This window comes from Halyomorpha halys, unplaced genomic scaffold (genome assembly GCF_000696795.3).
Source record: "Halyomorpha halys isolate HHAL.00 unplaced genomic scaffold, Hhal_1.1 Scaffold1283.1, whole genome shotgun sequence".
NCBI classification, from domain to species: domain Eukaryota; kingdom Metazoa; phylum Arthropoda; class Insecta; order Hemiptera; family Pentatomidae; genus Halyomorpha; species Halyomorpha halys.
The window spans coordinates 249,003-259,949 of record NW_027107952.1 but is presented as its reverse complement, the minus strand read 5'-3'; the positions used below and the strand labels follow the sequence as shown (position 1 = coordinate 259,949).

The 10,947-nt window shown below is 31.0% G+C and overlaps 1 protein-coding gene across 1 annotated transcript in view; it reads left to right on the top strand.

The window, feature by feature from the left end:
• Positions 1-2,696: 2,696 nt before the first annotated feature.
• The window catches only part of LOC106689134 (Kv channel-interacting protein 1), a gene marked incomplete at its 5' end in the record, with an annotated part of 76,801 nt that continues 68,550 nt past the window's right edge, over positions 2,697-10,947 (top strand). Inside the window, 2 exon segments of the mRNA XM_014433944.3 lie at positions 2,697-2,767; positions 7,345-7,509. Coding sequence (XP_014289430.3) covers positions 2,697-2,767; positions 7,345-7,509 — 236 coding nt within the window.

Sequence of the window (10,947 nt, the reverse complement as noted above, 5' to 3'; positions counted from 1 at the left end):
TTTCATGCACATAGTTTGATAGTTTATTCTTCTGTTTGTATATATTTTAAGAGAGTTTTTTTTTCATTCATTTATTTATTTTATTTTATTTTAGTATGTATGAGATCATTCATCACTATTACCTATTGTCCACAACTGGCAGATTGTAATATCTATCAATAATTAAAAATGTATTTAAAAAAAAAAATTATGTTCAGAGGATATCCTAAGAAGTTAAATGGGCAAATTAAGATGAAAAAAAAAAAAAAAAAATACGGCTCATTATCATACTTCCGTAGTTACGGAAGTTAAATTGCAGATTTTTTTTTTTTTTTTTATCTTTTAAGTTTAAATGAGTTATTTTACATTAACTTTAGTCTTATCTTCTACTAATTTTATTCAATGTGCTGTTTTATAAGCATGTATTTTCGCATTAATGAAAGAGTTCGCCTAGCTTAGAATGAATAAATTGTAGAAACAACAGCAACAAAAGTTAAATTGGTTTCTTCAGAGAAGGGAGTTGGCGGTAAAAATCGAACAGAACGCATAAGGCAGTGGGACTGAAACTTTTCAATTGGAATGGTTTGCCCTCTGAGCTCAACTGTTCCCTAACTCAAATCATTACAGCTCGAACCAAAACTTTATGCCGGATTCCCATTATGGCATTCAGTAAAATGTCAAAGTTGAGAGATATCTATAAATTTTTGAGGTATCCGTTTCATGTCGATTGTATTTCTTATCATCAAGTAAGATATGGAAGTAATGATCTTTTCAGGAATCAGTTATGAATGACTCAGTCACAAAAAAAAGTGGTATTTTTCCGATTCACTGACTCACAAATGATAAGTTGCCAAATATTTGATTAATAAAATCTAATTGAATATTTGGAAAGAGAAAATTTGGAGGATTTCTCAGTTATAACTTTAAATGACACGGCTTTGTCTAGTACAGTATCTTTAGGTCCACTTTTTCCCACGCTATTAATGATTATTTTTATTTATTTTAATGTATACAATAATGGTTGCCTAAGAACCATACATTGTGTATCTATAGTTTAATTTCTTATTCAATGATAAAAACTAAAGGTTTCATAACAGATTAAAACTAATAATCCATACATATCATCTTTCCTTTTTAATTATTATGGAAAAAATACCTAGAATTACGAGGGTGGTTTGAAAAGTTCTCGGAATGTAATAAAAAAGAAGTGTCTTATCTCGGTGGAACTGCTTTCATTTTTAAACATAATCTGAAAAGAAAGGAAACATTTACTAGACAAACGGTCCAAACTTCGAATCCATTACAAAAGACTGATCTACATGACTATTATAAGGCCTATTTGGACATACGGAGTTGTTATCCATATTAAATTTAAGATTAAAAGTTTCTACAGTATCTTTTGATAGTACCCCATTCATTCCTGTTGAATAAATCAGTTACTTAGGACTAAATCTGGACAAACGACTGACATGGAATCCTCATACAAGACTGAAAAGACAGGAAACTGCTAGTCGATTCCGACCATTACAACATTTACTAGACAAACGGTACAAACATCCAATCCATTACAAAAGACTGATCTACATGACTATTATAAGGCCTATTTGGACATACGGAGTTGAGCTCCACTATACCATCTAATTCCTCTCGAATCCTATCCTTACAGTCCAAAATCCTTCGTAAAATCCTTAATGCTCCTTACTTTGTCACAAATCAAATCATCCATCAGGACCTCAATGTCCCCTATGTTGCCGATTTGGCCAGAACCAGATACCAATCCTTCCATAATAAACTTCCCAACCACCCAAACCAACTCGTTTCTAACCTGGCTTCTCCTTCACTACCTAATAATCCTCCTAGACGTCTGAAAAGAAAATGGCCTCGAGATCTTATCCTATAGAAATGTTTTTTGAGTTCAATCAATGGGTAGATTCTCCACATGTTTTTATCATGTCATAATATCACTTACAGCAAATTTGGTTGATGTGTATATATGTATACAGTTGTAAATATTGATAAATAAATTATTAAAAAAACAAAAAAAAAAACATAATCTCTCTGTAGACTAATGGATTTGGTCCAACAATGTTCCAATGCCTTGATCCCATCTCGAAAATGAGATTCCTCCAGACCTGTAAATACTTCTCTAATTCGGCTGTCAGTTCTTCCGTTATAGGAAATCTACGTTCACCTAGGAAAATTTTCAGCTTGGGGAAAAGATGGAAGTCTGATGGTGCCAAATCAGGTGAATAAGGTGGATGTGGCAACAAATAGTGGACCTAAGTTTCATCTGTAGTCATAATCAGGCGCAAACAATATTGTTGGTTGCGCTGAAAACGGACCAGATTTTGACATTTCCGGGTCACATAATTTACTATCAAATAAATTATTCTAAAAATATACTTATTTACCATTTTGATGGTCTAAAAACATTAGCTAATATAAAACTAAGAATCATAATAAAATTTAGCATGGAGCTAACAAATAATATATTTTAATGTAAGTACTACCAAAACTCGGGTGAAAAACTTTTATTACTGCTAATTAAAACCACATATATGTTTAACCATGTTAGGATTAGTAAAATATACTTCTTTAAATACTGCACGAGTAAATATAACATAAATGAATGATTAGAATTTAGATTATAATTAGACTTAGAAAAATAAATTAGTATAGAATATTCTTAGAATAGACTAGAGTTGTTTCTGTTTCAGATGTTAACCTGTATGCTCACTACGTATTCAAAGCCTTCGACGTCAATTGCAATGGAGCCATCAGTTTCAGAGTCAGTATTAGATCTTCTATTAGAACATTTAGTATTTTATTGTATTATTATTAAAATTTATTTTATAGTATATTATTCTTTATTTTATGTAGTATTAGTATTGATTAGGTGCTCCATGCACTTGACAGTCGCTCAAAACCAACTTTCAGTTTGTAACGAATCACGAAATGTTGGCACATATTTTTCAGTTTGCAGAAAAAATCTGTATACTAATTAACATCAAATATTTTTCTATAACCATTCCAAAGAACATTTCGTGAAAAATTCCCTGGTCAAACATTCATTCATTAGTAGTATTACAATTAATATAGTTGTGGCCCAGACCAAAATGTAGAAATACTGAAATATATCTGAGGCGTGAGGCTTCAAATCAGCTTCATCCCCATTTTTCTTATTTTTTTTTTATTTTTTCTATTTACATCGTGTTCTCGATTCACTACATCACATTACCAAGCCAGTTATTTCAACCCAATTTTTGATTACTTTAATGTAAACTATGTATAACTACTAGTCAAAATTACTTAATTTGCCAAGTATAGGTAGGGGGAATAAAAAATGGCGGCTGTTTCAAAACGTTAAAAAGAATTGATTTTTCATTCGAAGCTGTGTATCTTAAAAACTACCAAAAACACTAGAAAATCTAAAAAGGACATTATTTACGTCCAATAGTTCTCGAGATATAGCTTTCTAAAAAGTAACATTTCATAAAAATCTACTGAAATATCAGTAGTTAGTTAATTTATTTTGAGAAATCTATATCTCAGGAACTATGCAATGTACAGATGTCTATTAGCACTCAAATTAAAGCTAGTTTAGTGTACTATAAAGTAGTTGTTGACCTTTACTTTCGTAGGAATAGTAGTTTTCATGATATTTGATAAATAAAATTGATTAATAGTTGTCCGGACAATAGGTTTGATTTATGGAAAACTTTATTTTAGAAACCACTGGACGCATAGATGTCTGCCAGCACTCAAATTAAAGCTAGTTAAATTTACTATAAAATAGCATGTTTGCAGGTGTTGTAGTTTTTATAATATTTGACAAAATAAACTCACAGAATGTTAATTTCTAGTCGTTCGTATAAAATGTTCGATATTGCAACAAATATATCCCATAGGATATATTTAGGATATAGGGGTAGTAGTTTTTATGATATTCACACATGAATATAAATTTGGCAAATGAAAATTTTGATTGAAAAACTGATCGGCTTGTCAATGTTCTTTAGCTTTCATAATCTTTTTTTTTAATTCGGATGGAGTTGGTTTTGAAGCTACACGCCTAATCTATTTTTCTGATTCTATTTCACGCCTTTCTGATGATAGGTTGCTTTTTCTTTTTAATAGGTATCCGGTTTCTCATTAAAAGACACTATAAAACAAGAAATTCTTTAAGGAAATACCATTCAATCTAAGCCTGAAGAAATAATCCTTCAAGTAATACAGAAAGGTTTTATCTACCATTCTGATAGTTTTCAGTACTGAAGTTGATATAATAAACTAAACCAAATGAATTCTTCTAGTATGTGACATTAGAACGTATATAACGTTATATATGGGCTCCAGTCTAAACCTACCATACTCAACCACCAGTAAAGCGGAGCCTCCCCGTTCGACATATAAATGAAGTACAACAATAAACCTTAGAATATCTCCGGGTAAAAGAAGAATTAAGTAATTGTATATACTATTTATATTTTTATTTTTACCAACTAAATTTTTTTCCTAACAGAATAAAAAAAAAAAACCGTGCCCGTGCAGGCCTCGAGGCGACATATTTCCGTGACAACGTATACTCTATGCTAATATTACATAAATATAAATTAAAATCAATCCAATGTTATATATTTGAAATAATAAACCAGTTCACATTAATTTTTATACATATGATATAATATCCATATGTTAAACGAAGTCAATTTCCGTTACGGGACACTTTTTCTAACATGGCATCCCGCAAAATGATTTATAAGACGTTGTCACGTCAAAATCTACTTCCGTTACGGGACACTTTTTCTAACATGGCATCCCGCAAAATGATTTATAAGACGTTGTCACGTCAAAAAAAAAAAAAAATATATAGTGTCCCAGAATATAAGTTCACTCCTCTTCCCTGTATTTTCCTTATATCTTCGTGGTCTATAGTGTGAACCAAAAATATCGTTACGTATTTATACATATTTTCAGTCTTGGTCCACATATTATTGCACACGACGACATATATTTCTTTCCCTGAAGCTGAGTATTAATAAATTGAACGAATTGAAAAATATTCATATCTCTCAGCTAATTTAAAATTTAGTTAGTAGTTGTAAAAAACAAAATTACTTATTTTTCATAAATCAATTTAAGATAGTGAAACATTAATTATTAATAAAAAATAACAATATGCTCTTTTTGTATATGTATATATTTTTCTCTTTTTGTATATTTCTTTTTTCTCTTTCATAATTATGTATTGTAGATATTAGTAAGTGATTGTTTTTTTTTTTATATTTTTATAAAAATTAGTTATATTTGTATTTTTATAAATAATTTATTTTATAATTGGTGGTATAATTAGTTTGTCGGTAGGTGCGATCAGCACAAATTAACAAAACCATATTTATTTATTTTATCAATATCAGTTGCAGGCCTACCTTCTACACCATAACGTAAATCTCCTTTCTGGTTCTCATATTTGTTACATTATTCTTTTCCCATTCTCCATACTCTACCTTTTCCTATTGTGTGTATATATATTTATACATATTTATATTTTTAGCATAGGTATATAAGTTAATACTCACAATGTAATTCAGATATAAGCCACTCACTATTTTTCATTGTCTGTCATAGTGTTCAATTTGTAGATTCAGTTTATTTATTTATTTCTTTAGTTTTTTAGACACTACTTGCATATCTTATATTATACATATCTTCTTACCTACATGATATTATATTTCATCTCTCACTGTTTTCAATCTACTACCATCTAATTCCACGATTATCAATCAATTAAATTTTTTTTACTATTCAATTATCAGTTATCAATTTTTTATTATTTTTGATTTAATTCAATATTTTGTATACTATAAATTTGTTTGTATACTATTCCTTTTCAACTGTATGTTTCTCTAAATGTTGTTGTTATCTCTTTTGTTCTATAGCCCTGATGAAGACCTGAAACTCAGGTCGAAACGTCGGCATAAAATAAATAAATATGGTTTTGTTTATTTATGTTGTTCTTTGCTGACCGCACCCCCCGACAAACTTCTCCTATCATTAATCTACGGTCAACTATCTACAACTCATTAATTTATTTTATAATTGTTTAATATATTTTTTGGTAAGCTATCCCAATGTCAAAATAATATTGCATTGTCCTTGAGTGTAAGTATTTGTATCTACATCAGCTTGAAGGGTACTGTTCTCAAATATGATCAGAAGATTTGAAAAAAAAAGTAAAAAAGTATTACCACTCATTGTAAGAGTAAATTAATGTTTTCAGAAGTATCGTAAGTTGTTGGTATGTCAGTATGTAACGAGTTTTTAGCCGACAGCTCCACTGATTTTCAAATTTGATGGTTCGAACTATTAAATAAAATTCCATAAATGTTCTTAAGCAATTTGAGTCCAAAATACCGTAAATTTATTGTATTAAATAAGTTGAGTCAGATCATCTGTAGCTCTTTAAACTTTTATTGATATGGTTCTCATCTTTAAATTGGTTCTCAAATTCTATAGCTCAAATTTCTCAGTACTATCCTGTAAATGTTTTGAGCACAAAATATTAAAAAAATATTTATATTTTTTATTTAAATGCGTATATACTAATGTTTAAATATCCAGTTACACAGCGTACACATCTATCCACAATTGGATATACATACACTACAATACATTAACATTTTTAGTTTTTCTAACAATTATCGTCAATACACTAAATACATTACACTTAAATACTTCTTTTCTTAACAAAAAAATTATTTTTTTCTCACTTTTCGTATTTCCTTCCAATATACATATATTATTAGTTTTCTTCCCCTTCACACAAAGCCAAATATAAATAAAATAAAATAATTTAAAAAAATATCGAATAGTGAGAAATTAGTGTGATATCAGATGTTATTTCATTCCTCCTTAAACGTATTGATGGATTATTAGTTAAATTATCGCTTATGGATAATGAGAGTTAGTTAAGAAGTCGGTTACATTCAGACACATCATGTTCTTTACACGCACCTATGCAAGATACTTTCTATCCTGACATGCATAGATTCACGACCGGGAACGGAATGTACTTGCAAAGAAACACTTGTAGTGTAAAGTATTCAACTATTATATCTAATACAACTTCTAAATATAAACGACTACTTTATTAACAACCCACCAAAATATATTTTTTGATATATGCAAAAACAACCCGTTTCTTATGAAAGAAATGGTTATTTCAGTGTGTTTTTGATTTTTTTTTTAACATATATTTTCAATGGTTTACAGATATCTAAAAGAAAATTGTAAACAGTTAACTTAGAAATATAATAATTTAATGAAAGGGATGGACGGGTCACAAATGTTGGACCACTGTTGCAGGACCTCCTGGTGACCCTATCTACGCTGCTGAGAGGGTCCATCTATGAGAAGCTTAGGTGGACCTTCAAGCTCTACGACATCAACGGGGACGGCTGCATCACCCGCGCCGAGTTGGGGGAGATCGTCCTCGCAGTCCACGAGCTCATCGGCAGGAAGGTACATCAAGTGAGTAATAGTAATAAAAACAATTATTACAATAATAGTAGTAGTAACAATGATTACAGTAACAATAATAGAAATAATTATAATGATTAAAATAATACTCATTGTATGAAGCATACCTTGACCTTAATGCCAGGGATACTTCACTCATGGTAGGCTGGTTGGGTTTGAGTGGACTGTATAATTGAAAAATGAAACATGATTAAATGTAATAAAATTCTATTGTTTTATGTTACAAGAGGTGTAGGGGGTGAACAAAAGAAAACATTATGATTAGATTGTTAGTAGAATTTTGTATGACTGGGTATGGAAATTGTAGATCTAACATTGAGGTGGTTAATGATGATGTGGATGTTGGTTAACTATTGCTAGATGGACTTACTGCAAGGTTCTTTCTTCCCTCCACATTCTTAGGCCTCTCTCCCCTCTGCTGCCGGGAACCACTCAAGTAAATCTACTCACTCATGTAGATATTAATGATGAGTTAACAAAAGAAAAAGATGGACGCTTCTCTGGCTGAGACAAGATGGCTCTCTTCTCATTAGTCTGGGATGCTTCTCATCCACAGAGAGCGCTGGAGGAGGTGAGTTTTGGCTGTTGGCCACGTGGGGTGCTACATGGCAGCCTTTCCGATTCAACCTTTCGGTTGCAGTAGATTACCGGGAACAGTCATAGTAATAATAATTACTATAATTTTAATAATAGTTATAGTAAAAATAATCACAAATATAGAAATATTAACTATAATAGTAATAATACATTTTTTTGGTCTCTTCACTTACGAAAAAAGACTTTCAAAAAGAATTCCAACTTTTCTCAAAATTTTGGCCAAATGGAAAGACCCGTATACAAAATATAAGTGTATTGGATATAATATATACAAGTTAACAAATTCTATAGTTATTATAACTGGTTACTATTTTCATGGTTTTTGTTTTTGTAATCACTAAGTACCCGAATATTATCCTTAAAACTCAACAATAGATTTCCCATCAGTTTCCATTCTGTAAGTTACCTTGTTTTACAATCTTAAACGCCTCATATATCAACTTGTCATTCTTTAACAGCAATTGTAAATAATAATTATAATAGCACAATATATAGTTCTAATATTAGCCCTAAATTAAATCTGTTTAAGTAAAGAGAGCTAAAAAGTGAAAAGGATGTACTGCAATATCCTCCCCTAGATAAGGAGTATTGTCGAGCCATTGAGCACTCTTCTCAACAACATTACTTCTGGAAAGTTGCCAGTAGCTTCTGGCCGGCATATTGTTCTTCCATAAACAGACTCTCTCTGGATCTTTGGGTTTTGTTGTCTATTATGACATTATATAGGCCCTTTATCATCAGGATTTTCCTATTTTCCTTTTATTTATTTTTATTAACAAAACTAGTATTTAAGTCACATAAAATTGATGATTTCTTTCAGAAAGAAAGATTCGAAAAGAACAAAACAAAACAAGCTGGTCCGGATTATAAACATTTATTTTGCTTAGCTAACTGTTGAAAAAAAATAAAGGTATCTTTTAAGATAAAAGGAAAGGATAAACAGATTTTACAAAGTTAATAAATATTTAAAAAAACAACAAAAAAAAACAATGCTGGACGAACTCCGATAGGTCAGAGACGATGTTTTCAAGTCCCATTTTTCAAACGTTGGTGGGCCCACGTATATACAGCACTCTAATAACAATTTACGCAGACAGGATCTAGTGAGGACATCTGGAGAACTATACAAAGATTGTTACGATTGCCATGGTAAGATAAAAACACTGACGATATCTGCGTAGACAGAAGGGATTATGGGGAAAAACAAAAACACGAGCGATATGTTTAGACGAGTGGGCTTTGGTTTTGAGAAGGGGAATCTTCAGCACGTTCTGAATAGGAGAGTTGTGGCATGGTATCTTTAGAGGTTATATCTCTATAATTCTGGTTATACGGTGACCAGAAAGGAAATATCGGACAACTTTGTGTTCTGCCAGGAGTACACCCAAAGACTACGTGGGGTTTGAACTAAATTTTATTTTAATATCACTTTTATATTCCTTTGTGCAGTAATGTAAATAATAGTTGATAAGGCTAATCATTTAAGTTAAAGTTAAGTCAACCTATAAGTTCTCATTGTTTTATTAATTGATATGAATTATTTTCTTTCCTTTTTCATTCTGTGTACATATATTTCTTCTTATCATTAAACTTTTGTACATATAGTTCTTCTGTTCATTCTTATGCATGTACACTGCTTCCAACTTGTTAATTTTACCTATTTTTTTTTTGTTATGTTTACTTAATATTTCGATAATTCAAGAGGTGTAAGGTAACACCCCTGGGTTTTCTGTTATCTACATGTAAAGGTATCCGCCAGTGGTTATAATTCGATTATTATTTATATATTGTGGGCATATTGTTTCGGGGTTTTCGTTATTTCTAAGGAAAAAATAACGTAGTGCCTAAGGAGCAATTTATTCTTTATTGTTTTGTCTTTTTTCCCTTTTGGTTATTATACTTATCAACTGATTTCAAACCGTAGATTATCGTATTGTTACTGGGCAAAATAATCCTTACTAGCCGTTTTTCCGTCATTGAAACACAAGCATAAATAAATCTTCTTTTAAAACAAAAAAAAACTTCTAACGAAATGCAAAACAACAATAAAACAAAATAAAATAAAAACAACGTCTAATAACAAATGTTTACAAATTGATATTAAATATGACGTAAGTAACAAAGAGTTATTATTCATTGTATATTCTCTTTCAAAGTTTACCGGTGCTATTATTGTTCATTAAATTATTGACCATATTCATAAAAACGCTGAACGCTCTTACGCGTCAACTTTACCTGATTCGTGACAGCAGTGGCACCGGCTTGAATACGGCCTGTGGATTGAATTTTATTTCTGTGTCGTTCCCATGAAATTATAATCGGCCGCCCACTGTGATTAGTATAGGGTGGTACCCTACAGGTAACAATATAAAATAAAGAATCATACTTAAGTAATCACCAGGAATGATTACATGTAGTGAGAGAGAGAGAGAGAGAGAGAGAGAGAGAGAGAGAGAGAGAGAGAGAGAGAGAGAGAGCAAATAAACTAGAAATCACAAAAAAAAATTGTTGATCCAGTAAATTTGATTTTCGTTTATAATATAGTGATAAAGACATGTAGGGAAACTATCCATTGGTAGCACTCTGATGACGTTTTTACATTAGCAGGTTTCGTGGCCATCATCTTTTTAGGCGCCTTCGGATTGTCAGGAATGGCAGAGGAAGTAAGGTTAGAAACTAGTCGGTTTGAGTGGTTAGGGAGGTTGTAATAGAATGAATGGTATCTGGTTCGAGCTAGATAGGTTGCAAATGGAACATTGAGGTCTTTGTGTATGATTTTATTTGTGATAAATTAAGGAGCATTGAGGATTTTACGAAGAATTTTGGATAAGG